The sequence below is a fragment of the Nannospalax galili genome, unplaced genomic scaffold, assembly GCF_000622305.1.
Source record: "Nannospalax galili isolate Female #2095 unplaced genomic scaffold, S.galili_v1.0 scaffold206, whole genome shotgun sequence".
NCBI classification, from domain to species: Eukaryota; Metazoa; Chordata; class Mammalia; order Rodentia; family Spalacidae; genus Nannospalax; species Nannospalax galili.
This window is the reverse complement of record NW_008358101.1, coordinates 6,664,189-6,678,338: the sequence shown is the minus strand read 5'-3', so window position 1 is coordinate 6,678,338 and position 14,150 is coordinate 6,664,189. Positions and strand designations below refer to the sequence as shown.

General features: G+C 36.6%; 1 protein-coding gene across 5 annotated transcripts in view; it reads right to left on the bottom strand.

Moving 5' to 3' along the window:
* Smap1 (small ArfGAP 1) overlaps positions 1-14,150 on the bottom strand; it is a 168,318-nt gene that overhangs the window by 58,879 nt on the left and 95,289 nt on the right. For 3 of the 5 annotated variants that reach the window (XM_008856288.3, XM_017795163.2, XM_008856289.3), the window contains one exon: positions 5,898-5,978. The exons of the other annotated variants lie outside the window; for them this stretch is intronic. In XM_008856288.3, the coding sequence (XP_008854510.1) occupies positions 5,898-5,978 (81 nt within the window). The remainder of the gene's footprint in view (positions 1-5,897; positions 5,979-14,150) is intronic. 5 annotated transcript variants of the gene reach the window in all.

The following is a 14,150-nucleotide window of genomic DNA, read 5'->3' as shown; positions in this document are numbered from 1 at the left end:
TTTTTTTTTTTTTAAGGAAATATTATCATTTTCTCATAAAAATGCTAAAAATAGCACATAGCAGCCAGACCCAAGTGAATGAAATAAACTACAGTTAATGGCATTTATGATGCTCAGAGTTTGTATTGAGAGAAGGGTTAACAACAGCAACAACAAATTGTAAAGGTCAAAATGCCAACAAAGAGAAATTTTAAAAGATGACACAAAGAGCATTATTACAGCATTTTGAGGGAAGAAGTGATTGGAAACCTAGAATTAAGTCTTCTACAACTGAGGACTAACCTAGCCCCTCAAGTTTCCTGGTAGCAAACACAAAGATAAATGAATGAACCCAGGCAAGGCAGCATGATAAACACATAGAATTTGGTCAAAATACCTAAAGACTGAATTTGCACCCGGGCATTCAAAATGGTATTTGAGGCAACCTCTATCACACTAAGTTTACCATGTATAAATCAACGAAAATAACACTGGTATGTTATAATGCGAAAGAAAAACTTCAAAGGGCTTTGTGACCATTCATACATAGTTCAAATAAAACAAAATTACACTGCTTGGGATTGTGAATGCCTGTCAAAGATGATTATCATGACAGACAGGTCGGGATGTTAATTAGCTCTAAGGAGAAAGGATTAGGCAATTAAAAGAGAAGTGATAACAATGTTCAGTTTACATAGTAATACAGTGATAGTTATATATACAGTGACAGTTTATAAGTATTCAAGTAGACATAAATTTAATGTAGTACTAAAAACCTCAACCAGCACTGCAAACTATACAGTACCACACCAATGAGAAACTGTAATCATAACATTTGTTATAAGATATAAAAAAGAATAAAGAAAAAAAGTCTTGATCTCAAATTTTAAAAGAAATTCATAGCAAAGATCTTTATGCCATAAATAGCAATGTCTTCAACTACAAGTTTAAAAACAGTAGAAAAATTCTAATGTATTTCTCATTTTAATGGCAAGCAATGTGTGTAATAGTAAATTGGTGAGTACATTTGTACAGAGACACCAACAAATAAGTGTAGGTTATTGCTTTATAGCAACCTAGAGTCCCCTGGGAAGAGGGAACCTCAACTGAAGAATTACCTCAATCAGACTGGTCTGTAGCCATGTCTATGAGAGACTGTCTTGATTGATGAATGATACGAGAGGGCACAGCCCATTGTAGGCAGCATCATCCCTAGGTAGGTGGGCCTGGGTTGTATAAGAAAGGTAGCTGAGCATCAGCCAGTGAGAAAACCAGAGAGCAGCATTCCTCCATGAGTTCTGCTTTGAGTTCCTACTTAAGTTCCTGCCCTGACTTCCCATGGTCTGTGACCTGGTAGTATAAAATGAAATAAATTCTTTTCTCCTAAATTGTTTTTGGTCATGGTATTTATCACGGCAACAGAAAAGTAAACTAGAACAACTTGGATGAAAAGTTGTATTTAAAATTCCTTAAGAGAAGATTCTCTAAAACTATTTCATTTATGCTTTTCACAAACAAAATCAATTTAAAGTTGAACTTCCTGAATACCTAAAGTGACAAAACAAAGAGCAATCTGTTTTAACTACCAAATGATCATATGTCAAAGTAGTCTAGAAAAGAAAGAACAACATCTAGAATGGTGACTATTTCTCAGAATACCTAAAAATCTGCTCTTATCTTTGAGACTTCAATCTGGAAAGGAAGATTTCAGTCTTTGGGGATAACTAGAAACACCATCTATAGGCCAAACAAAACCTTCACTTCCAAAACAACTAAGTGCTTCCTTAGTATCTAATCTTTGCAAAAATTGTCTAAAACAATTATTGTCATTACTGTCCTATTTCACATGTAAAAAAGTAGGAAAGTAATCCTCCAAATACCACAACTAATCAATATCCCTTTGTATTGATGGACTACAGACACCAAACATCACTGCAGACCAGTGGAGCTTCACTATCTATTACTGTTGTTATTCCTTAAGTAACAGCAAATGTTTACTAAATAAATGCTAGTGTTTTGAACTCATTTCATCCCAACTTTATGAAGTAATTATCTCTAATAAGAAAAAAAGCAAAAATCTTTTATATAGAGAAATGCTTTCTAGATACAATTAATAAAGTTTAGTGCTACAACATCCTCATTAATAAGCTAAAAGCAAACTGCTTCTTAACCTTGAAGAGTTGTTATTGCTTTGATTGGAGTGTTTGTGGCCATGTCAAAATACATGCTTTGAGACTAAATCACCACTGTGATAGTATTAAGAAGTAAGAGCATTGGAGGCAGGGGAGGGAGTGTGGTTAAGTCACAAGGGTGAAAGCCTTATGACTGGGATTAGTGTCCTTGTAAAGGAGGCCCTAGACCAAGTGAGATCACAGCAAGAAGGTATCATGGTATGAATAAACAAGTGGACACAGAGCCACGGTCCTGAACTTCACAGCCTCCAGAATTATGAGAAAGAGATTACTATTGCTCATAAGATACACAGTAATATGGTATTTTGATGAAGTAGTCTGCAGAGACAAAGTTACTTTCTCAAGGAAACCATTATCATGAGTGGAAAAGAATTCTGACATCCCAATCACTATGATTGATGGGCACATGTGAAATTGCCAAAAATAAATCAGTTAAGTACATTTAAACAGGAGAAAGCATGATTTGATTTCCTTTTATACTAGAATGTCAGCTAATGAAATACAGCTGTCATCTACTGATTCCAGATATGGCATAATAATCCACACTTGGAACAAACATTAACAGCTTGGGCTCTAAACTCAGATCACAGACACTGACCCAGAGATGAATCCCATCCACAGATTAAAAGCTGCTGAAGGAACAAATGGAAGAGCAGAAAAATGGCAGCACACACCTGCAAATCCCAGCACTCAGAAGGAGAAAGCAGGAAGATCAGGGACTCAAGGGCAGCCTGGGCTACAATGAGACTCAAAGAAAGGAAGGGAGAAAAAAAGAAGGGAAGAAAGGCAGAAAAAAAGAGGGCCTCGAGAATGTAAATTGCTCTCAACAATTTTCTCAGTAAAGAACAAAATACAACAGCAATTAATACTATAAAATAGTTCCTGAAACTTGGCTGTTCTACATGTAAGAGATATGATGAAGTGGCAGACCTCCTATTCAAGAAAATGGTATAAACAGTCAAGTCTAATGAGACAGAGAAAATCATGTATTAGGTTTATTATAATCAAATGATATGTGAGCAATATGATTAAAAGTGTATAACCTCCATAGTTTTTTATTGTGCACTCCTGTTGGAAGGGTGTGTGCATACTTCACCTTACATACATACTTGTTAAGCACCTATTTACATAGGTATACCATACAGAGCACCAAAACATTAGAAACTTTACACAGAAACATGAATTTTGAAAGGGTCAACAACAAAAATACATAAACATTCTAAATGTAGAGCCTAAGCTACAGACTTTGGAGAATACCAAATAAGATTACTGCTTTCTGAAATCTGGATCCTCATTCCTCATGAAAAATACCTTCAAGGCAAATTCTGAAAAGGACAAACTTGCCATTGACCCCTTTCCATTTTCTCTAGTCAACCTCCACATTCCTAGTCATCCTTTCCCTGAGCCTCCTTTTAACCTAAGCCTTCTACAACACTCAAATCACCAGAGCCTATTCACTTTCTACCCTGTACTTTGTGGTCCTAAGTTACCTCTCAATCTCCCCATGAACTTCTCTTCCTGTGCTAATAATTCAAAAGTTCAAGTGTGCTAACTTGCTAGTCTCATAGAAATGGCTTTCCTGTCATTCAGCACACTATTCAGGATCTGGATCTCCATTTCTCATATCCCCATATCTCTGAGCTGTAAAGTTGTATGTTCAATTACCTACTAGATACCTGTAAGTTTAAGTACCATTTATTTTTTTAACTTTTTAAAAATTTTATTTATTATTTTTTATTTTACTTGTATGCATGTATTGCCTGCATGTCAGTAAGTGCACCTGTGTCATGCCATGCCCTCAGAGGTCAGAAGAGGCTGTCAAATCCCCTGGGACTGGAGTTATGGACAGTTGTTAGCTGCCATGTGGGTGTTGGGATTCGAACCTGGGCCTTCTGCAAGAACAACCAGTGTTCTTAACTGCTAAGCCATATCTCCAGCCCCTATTTATTATTTTAAGTGTATGAAGTGTTTTGCTTGTATGTATGTAAGTGCATCTGTGTATGCAATGCCCACAGAGGCCAGAAAAAAGCATTAGATTCCTAGAACTTTAGTTACGGATGGCTGTTAGTTGTCATGTGTGTGCTGAGAACTGAACCTGGGGTCCTCCACAAGAGCAGCCAGTGCTCTTAACCACTGAGCCATGACTCCAGCCCCAGTATGTCTAACTTTTGATCTACCTCCCTTTCTTTCTTCTCTTCAAACCTTTTCTTCAGCTTGTATCCTTACCTCACTCAATGACACCATCATGTGCCACTGATGCTCCAGTCAGAAATGGAAGCACATGCTTCCAGAAGCACCTCTGTAATTGACCATTATTAAATCCTATATATTTCATCTTAAAAATCTCTCAAAACTATAGTATTCTTTCATTCAGTGTCCCAATTTTAGCAGATACCTCCTGCATTTTATTCACAAATTAAGCTGGGTCCTTAAGCCTTCTCCTTACCCAATCACAACAAAATTCACTTGCCTGGAGCCAGTAGAGCAGGGTTATAAGAAAATCTTATCCTCTTAAACTCATAAGGGGCTTCAGAATAAAGACCAAACTTCAGTGGTCTCTCAAGAAGCTCACCCCCCCAACCCCATATACATTTCTTTCCCTCTCTCATTCCATTTCACTCATGCCACTCAATCTGCAAGTCCTTAAACACTATACTTTAATTAGACTTTTTAAAAAAAAAATTTTTGGTCTTTTTGAGAGAGTCTCCCTGCAGCCCCAGCTGGCCTGGAACTCACTATGTAGACCAGGCTGGTCTCGAACTCACAGAGATCTGCCTGCCTCTGCCTCCCAAGTGCTGGGACTAAAGGCATATGCCACCACACCTGTCTAACTAGACATTTTATTCACAAGCTGCTCTCTCTACTTGAAATGCCTCCTAATTCTTAGCTCCAACACCTATTCAGAATATAAGGTGCATCAAAAGGTTATAGCTTCCATGTCAATAGCAGCAGTTACACTAGTCACAGCATAAATACATTGAATTCTATACTGCTGTTTAGTTACCTGTTCTCCTCCACTAGACTGTAAGCTTCATGAGGACAGAGATAGATTTTGTCTTTGTGCTCCTCATGTCTAGCATGTCATTTATTAAGAAACAGGCGCACAAAAAAATGAAAGAAGGCCTCAAACAAATTAAAGCAATGTAACAAAAGAAAAAAAACTGTAGAATCAAAGAAAATTAAACTCTCAAATGTATGTACATAAGACTTGAAAAATACATAGTGGTAGTAACATGCACCTTTATCATTTCCACTCAGAATATACCTAAACAGCTATCATTCATGATTCTCAATTCATGATCTCATACAATATACATTTTTCTGTCTGTGTGATAGCTGGAATTGCTTCTAAAATAAAATTTGGCAGTACCTTTCTTCAAGAGCTTATAATAACAAAACCATAGTAAGAAAAAGAATTTTTTTCACCACAGACTTTCTTAATAGATCAAAGAACTCATCCAATTATTTTTAAAGTTCCTATAAGGTAGTAATGAACACAGCAACAAAAAACCTGCTTAATGGCTACATATATTAATAGCCCAATAAATCAGTCATCCTGAAATTAAATACAGATATAGTAAAATAGTAAGAGATTCATGAAATTAATATACTTGATATTTTTCATACTGGAGAATAGTTAAATCAAGAACTACTACTAATGCTTGCAAATCACGGCATTGTGGGAAGCTCACTTATCAATGAATACCACAAATGCAGATACTATACCTCTATTTTGTTTTTCTCAACAGCAGCTTGAAGAGAAGGAGAGGATACCAAAGGCTGAAGAGGAGCATCAGAGGAGGAAATCTGGTATACAGATGGACAGTCAAGAGGGAAAAAAAGGAGAAGGAGATGATCAGAATTGACAGGCACTACAAAGAAACAAGAATGCATTTCTGATAAAAGAAGTTAAAACAATGTTAAGTAAAATACTGTACCAAGAAGCATGCTGTGTTGAAATTTGTAAGTGAATGTTAAAATGAATTTCACTCAGTTGTAAAATTTAAACTGTATTCAGATAAGACAGAACTCTCTTAAGTTATAGTTAAGTTTCTCTGATAGTTCATTTTCAGTCAAAGTTACCATTGAAATACTAGGGCTCTGAAGCATGAAAAAACCCTGTGCCAAGTAGGACAGTAAAAATGAATTTTTGTTTTTACTGATAACTTTTAAGAATGGAAAATAAAAAAGCTGAAAGAGTAAAAGTTAATTAAATTTTTAACTAGTTGTTTAAGAAAACAGAAAAAAAGACTGGGAGAAAAGATTAGGTTAATATAACAAATGAGCAGCAGACAGACTTATTATAAAGCAATTTATATACTTCTTTAAGATCAGCATGCAAAATAAAAAAAACAAAAACAAACAAACAAAAACATTTCCAGTGCTTCACTTGCTGAATTACCCCCAAACATTATGAGACAGTTATATATAAAGCAGAAGCAATTTATACATGGAAATGAGATTCACCTGAAAGCTTTTCACAAATCTTCCTACCCAATTTCTGCACGCATAGTTGATCACTTTAATGGAAGCATTATCTTCCTGCTCTCTTACTGCCAAAATATAACTGAAATGTGTTTACAAAATACATAGTAGATCTTTGGAGTCATAAAACTGACATCTCTCTATTGCTCTATCATAGCAATACTGCCTATGAAGATGTTTGTTAAGGTAGTATTATAGACAGGCCTTTATGTAATGTCAAAATAATAATACAGTAGATGTGGTGAAGTAAAAACCCCTACAATACATGAGGAACTATTAGAAACTGATGGCTGATGGGAAGGGGTAAGTCTCTTTCAAGGGTGCGACACTTCGTAGGTTAACCAGGTTCTAGTGGATGGATCCACACCAAATGACACTTTGCATACAAATTTGACTCTAAAGGCCTTAAATACGTGCGTGCACCTATGTGTGTCTGTGTCTGTTTGTCTGTATCTGTAAAATAGAGTACATGCAATTGAGCAGATGACAGTAAGAAGAATGCAGATGGAGGAGAGGATCTAAATATGATCAAAATATATTGTATGAAATTTACAGAAATTCAACAAAAAAAATTAAAAAATTGTTCAAGACAACAAGTCTTCCTTCAAGGTGCTTATGACAGTAGTTCTTGAATCACAACCCTAGCTGATAAACTTTTGAGTTGTTTTTCCCCCTTGCACAGTGTTGGCTGTTATAATTGTGTAAACTAGCCACTTAATATATTAAAGCAAGTTCCTTATAAGAGAAAATGCACAATACAAGAAAATGTAGGTTTTTCCATTAAGAAAAGGTCAAATTGTACACCAGAGCCTGGCTTAAAGGTAGTTTGTCCCAGGGATCTTTCATTATAAGTTCATGTAAAAAAAAAAAGAGACTAAACATAAAAATCAGTTAATAAGACAATTTGTACCATAAAGCCTCTTTGTCAAAACTCATTAAAAGGATACAAAAGTATAAAAGGGGAAAGGAGTGTTTTGAACATCAAGGATCACTAATCCTTAGAAACTAGAAGATAATTCCTTATAAATGTGCTTATTTTCCTTTTCAGGAGACATAAGATAGAACAAAGGAAAGAGAAAATAAAGAAAATACAAAAGCAAGAAAAACTACCTTCTAAATCTCTCAAAATCATATACTTCTTGCACCTCTACTAACTGCCTTAGAGAGATCGTCATTGTCTCTGTGTTGCTCCTCCTAACTGGTGTCATTGTCTGAAGTCTGATGATCTCCAAATTATTCCTCTATACTGTTATTCTGACATGTAAATTGGATCTGAAATAATTTACACATACTACATAAGGACAAAGTCCAACTCTTTAACTAGGTCACAGCTACCTATTTCTCTACCCTTCCCCGCTCTGGCTACACTCTGCTTAGTCACACACAGCTCTTTCAGGTTTCAGTTCCCTAGTCTGCTTCTTCTGCTTTAGGAGCCTTTCCTCTTTCCCCTAGATTTCTATTAGTCCTATCCTTTCATTTTCATTTGACATTGCTTCTTCTAGAGTCTCTAAGCATTCCTTTAGTCCTCCAGATTGGGTTACCTAGCCCCCTTTGAAACTCCAAAACACTTTCTATAATATTTTCCGATGATAAAAGTTATGAGATCTTGGAAAAATCTGATTATTTATTAGTATTCACTATTCCACTGAAGACCTACATCTTTGGCACCTAACCAATGAACAGGTCTCAGTGAGTATGTCTGAACATGAGAGGAAAAGCAAAAAGAGGAAAGGAGTATCTCAAAAGAAGAACTGAGAGAAGGCTCAATCTCAGCTGTTACCACTGTCCTCCAAAGGTTCACTGGCTTACTAGCTTTTCTGAAATAAATCTGAATTTATTATAAAACTATTCATTCCAATTCCACTTAATTCTCATTTGCATAGAGCAGAAGGCTTTAAAAACCTTAAAATCTTTTGCTGGAAACCCCTCAGCCATCTCTGTAAGTAAGCTCCATAAATTCACTGGTTTTCCAGGAAAACTTTAAACATTGGTTTGACACTAAAAGCTTAAAAGAGGATAAACATTGCTTAGTATCCCTAGAAAAAGAATTCTCACAACAGATGGAAAATTTGTCAATGTTATTATGTCTCATAATTATGAAAAAAAGAAAATGAGAATGTAAAAGATGATTAAGAGATATGGGAAGGGAGATATTTTCCAAAATAGAAAAAATGAGAAGGCCTAAGCAAGTGATGAAGGTCTATACAGGTTTGTTATGATATATAAAGGATGAAACAAAAATAAAATACACATAATCTTAAATTCTCTACGGTCATAGTTTAGTCAACTACTTTAAGGAACTAAATATGTGTCTAGTCAAGGTTTATCTGAGAACGTCTGGGTTTTACCCAAGTTTATCTACATAGCACGTGGTTATTAAAAGTACCAGAATGGTGGAACTAACCTTACTGAATGTTTAACAGCCATACTTTGATGCCTATACTAATCTGGTCAGAGGGACTTAAAGGACAGTTTTTTGCTCCTTGCCTGCCAAGGTCTATTAAGTTCCTTGGGGACTATGGAGCATCTCTCAAAATGTCCTGTAACTGTGGGAAGTCACATGTCCTCTTGTTCAGGGAAGACAGGGAGACCCCACCAGATGGACTTGAACCGGTGTCCAGCCTACAAAGAGGATGATCAACTCAGAGGAAACATTTCATTCTTGCTTCCAAGTGAAGCCAGCCCTGGTCAAGCAGGACCTTTGACTTATCTTCACATATATAGAACTGGTAAAAGAAAGGAACCAGGGGCTCCTTCCAAGCCCATGTGACCCCCGAGGAACAGATCCTCAAATAACCTTAAGTGTAAAAATAAATTGATTTATTTGGGCCAACTGTATGGTCCTAAACACCCAAAAGGAAAGTATAACCAAAGAGTAAAGTTACCAGTATATTTCTTTAAGAGTTCAAGGAATTACAAGTCCCAGACATTAGGCCTAAGTCCATAAAAATGTTATTTAGACAACTATTTCTCATTGATGATTTTGTTTCTAATCACAAAGTGCTGCTCAGATGAAAAGAATTCAAATCTTGGTCTCCAATACTGTAGTGCCCACCTGTAGCTAAGGGAGACAACCCACTATCGTTCTAAAATGATGGCTAAATTTATTTTCTCCCCCTATTTAGAAGCCTTTGAGAGGGAACTGACACTTATTCTAGCCACTCCAACAGCTATCAAAGTGTCTAAAAACAAATCCTGCGTCCATCACTCTAGAGTCCAGCCTTGGCAGACAAAAGGGAAATGAGGAGGAACCCAACAGAGGGATACTTTTGGAAGTTTTTGTCAAGAAATCCCAATGGACTTTCATATGAACATTTGAAATTTGCCCTGTTCTGACTTTTTTCTGGTTCCCTGTCTAGAACTTGTAATGCTAACTATTCTTGCCTTTACTTCTCCTTCACATCTACTATTCACCAATCAAGGACTTTATTTTCACCCTACAGGCAAGAGTTATGCAATCTGGGAGTCTTTTAGATAGACCTATTGAAGGGGTACCCCAATTGCTCATCCTGTGTCCCTGTTCAGCATGGAAGAAGCCAGAGCAGTCTGTTTCCCAATTCCCTATCTGCAACTTGGGTAACCTCTTCAGGAGATGGTGTGATAAGAATAGCAGGTAAGAATTGGCTAGGCAGTTAGGGTAAAAAGACCTAAAGAAAAGTAGCCAGTTTCTTGGCTAAAAGTCAAAATGCCCTTGGGCCTCTTAACAACATACTCCGTTCCAAAGGCCAAAAATGTCAAACGTATTTGGGAGCTTTTGTCTAATCCCTAAAAGATTTTAGGATTACCTTGTCAGATGGGGGGAATGTTAGAGTAGCAAAAAGCCCCATTTACAAAAAAGAAAGAAAGAGTACATGAAGTTTTCAGAAGAAAGTGATGGGGAGATATGGGAGGTGTTGGAAGGGAGTGGGCGTGGATTTGATAAAAATAACATGTGCATGTATTAAATTATCAATAACTTTTTTTAAAGTTAAAAAAAAACTTTTTCTGGAAATGATGCTAGCTAAAATCAGTAGTCATGTAATTCAGTATTTCATTTTTGTTTGTTCTTGTTTTTGTTTAAGACAGGGTCTCACTATGTAGCTCTGGCTGGCCTGGAACTCACTATATAGAACAGGCTAGACTCAAACTCAGAGGTCCACCTGCCTCGGCCTCCTGAGTGCTGGTATTAAAGGTATGTGCCATCACACCTGAAAAATTCAGTATTTCTTGTATTCTATCCTTTTTCATTCCTATTCCTTCTACCTTCTAGAGAACAGGCATAAGGAACCTAGTAAGACGACATTCAGGAGTAAGAGACTTAACATATCTTTTGCCATCAAAGTAAACTATGTCTGTAGGTACCCTCAGAACAATACAAGTATATAGATCTATCTACAAAGGAAAAACTGATCAGGCAAAACAGGTCTCCAATTCCCATCTATAAGAATATGATGAACAAATATACTTTACAAGGATATTAAGTATTATAAAAATGCCAGGCATAATTATTTGAAGACTATATGGGAAGATGTTCAACTACCATTTCAGAGAAAATTTTTGATGTTTTGAAATCTTTGCCACTACCACCATTTTAAAGAAAATAATGCTATAATAATAAAAACATGGTCATCCAAAACACTGAGAATATGACTACTGACAAGTACCTCATAGATTAACCACTAACAATGTACTGTTTCAAATTCATTTTGGACACTCTCAGATGCCTTAAGGAAAATGAAAAAAATAGTTTCATCTGGCTATCCAATGCCCTATTCTGACCTCTGCAGGCACTGCACTTATATATGCAGGTAAAATACTCATCCACATAAAACAAAAAATAAATTAAAATAACAAGAACCAAAGTAAAGGTACTGTGTAGATGTAATTAAGATCTCATTCAGCTGATGTGTTCATCAAAATGGAGATTACCCTGGATGGGCCCTTAATAGCAGCTGGGCCCTTCCTGAATAAAACAGTATGAAGGGTGAAAGCAATTCTCCTAGTAGCCTTGAGGAAATATGCTGCCATTCTGTGAGAAGATAGTGTTAACTAAGATCAAGTTAGGTGACAAGGATCTGTGGTTAGCCCAGAAGAATGATGATCAAACCACATTCTGACACTGTCAAGATCAGAGGACCCTGGGCAAATAGTCTCAAGTATCTGTGCAAGACTGGGCCTGTCAACAGTCAGCCATTAATGGCAAAGGGGCTTGTAGGGCCCTCTCCTCCCCTAGGGAACTACTGGCTACTGATAGATGCTGGGAGGAGAGTCACTAACTTCACTGGTGAAGTGAGAGTCACTGGTGAACCCACCATGCTGCAATGGATAGTTACTCAATCATGGTCACACAGATGACCCAGTGGGTCATACAACAAAAAGACATGAACAAAGGAAAGGGACTCAAAGGGAGAAAAGGAGGAGATGGGGGGGTAAAAAGGGCAGAGGGTGAAAATAACCCAAATGCATTATATACATATAAAACTGTCGAAGAATACATTTTATTAATAAAAAAGAGGCTAGTACAATTCTCAAGGAGGAACAACAAAACTTTTGGACTACACAGGATTGCTCCTTCACTTATTTGTTCATTTAACCAAGCAATAAATATTATGGAGTGTGTATAATATACAGGCACTTAAGTAATAATATCTTTGTCCCAAGTAGCTTACTCTCAAATAAATAACGTATATGTAAGATGAGCTATTATTCTAGAGCAGCGTGTGGTTATTATTAAAGAAGAATAAAGGTGCTACGGAATATGGAAATACAAAATTTAGGCTACAGTAACTCCCATGACTACCTAGTCCTAGGTACCAGGACACATGAAGATTATTTACACAATACATCAAGAAATAAATCTTTTGTGGGGCTGGAGAGATAACTCAGAGGTTAAGAGCATTGACTGCTCTTGCAGAAGACCCAGGTTCGATTCCCAGTACCCACATGGCAGCTATAAACCATCCTTAACGCCAGTTCCAGGGGAATCTGAAGCCCTCTTCTGATCTCTGCAGCATTGCACCACACGGGTGCACTCACATACATGCAGGAAATATACTCAACACATAAAATAAAAATAAAAAAATATAATAATCTTTTGTTGTTCTTGTTGCTTGAGGCTATAAGACTGTAAAAACTTCTAATACAAAGCTGGGCCTGGTGGTGCACGCCTTTAATCCCTGCAAAGGCAGACAGGTCTCTGTGACTTTGAGGCCAGCCTAGTCTCCATAGCAAATCCAGGCCAGCTGGGGCTACAGGGAGATTCTGTCTCAAAAAGACCAAAACAAAAAATAAAAAATAATAAAAAAAAACCTTCTAATACAAAAACAATTCTACTTAGAACATATTTTCTGGTTTTGCCTTTATCTTAACTTGCTTTTAAAAACAAAACCAACAACAACACTTCTCTTAATTCACACTTACAGTAATACACAGCACTGGACACTGTAACGTCCATTCCACAAATTCCTCCACCAAAGCGGCACATACAAGCCTCCCTGCTTTCTCATAAATACAGTGCTTATGACCAGAATATTTATTGTTTGTTAAAGCAATTTTTTCCTTCTGTTATTGGAATTTGTGCATGCCAGGTGAGCACTGACCTATATCCCCAGGTTGGCCCTGAAGTGGCTCTGTAGCCCAGGTAGGCCTTGAACTTGGGATCCTCCTGCCTTAGCTTCCAGAGAGAAGAGGAGGTCACCACCACCAGGCTCACATGTTGAACTCACTCTTTACAACTACAAATAAATCCTTAGGGAGGAAGAAGGCTCCAAGGTAGATCCTCTCTACTAGGATGGATTCCAGTAAGGCTTGGTTCACAGCCACATGAGGAAATAGCGGAACAATATTTTAGAAAACCAACAAAGCTCACTGCTATTGTTTTGTTACCCTTTGTTGTTTTGCAATTTGTCACATTTTGAAATATTTATTACAGAAAGGCAAGAAATGAATCAGTATTTTTGTTTCAAAATTGCCTACAGTGAAACAGGATCACTCTAAAATAAGAAAACAAATTAAAAGCAGTAAACACATCCTGACAGCACTAAAAATGACACCTCAAAGAGGAAACAAATAACTTTTTTTTAAAAAAGACATAAAAAATTAGAGCTATTTAACAGAGGAGTTAAAGCCACATCACAGCTTAAAAGTCAAGCAAGACTGCTCTTTACCAGAGTACAACTAATACACCTAGTATCCAAACTGCCCCATTTCTTTCAGAAAATAGCTTAAATATAAGATATTCATATTTTGTCTCATATTATATTCATTTTTTAAATCTGGTATAATCTTTACGTGGTAAATCTCCCTGAAAGTAAGGGTCATTTCTGCTTTCTTTCTGTATGCTAGTTGACTGTAAACATGGGTTACACATAAAAAACTTGTGCAACAAGGAAACCCTCCCATTCACAATAGCCACAAAAAAAATAAAATACCTTGGAATAAACCTGACCAAAGACATTAAAGAGCTCTACAAGGAAAATTTTAAATCTTTAAAGAAAGAAATTGAGGAAGACATCA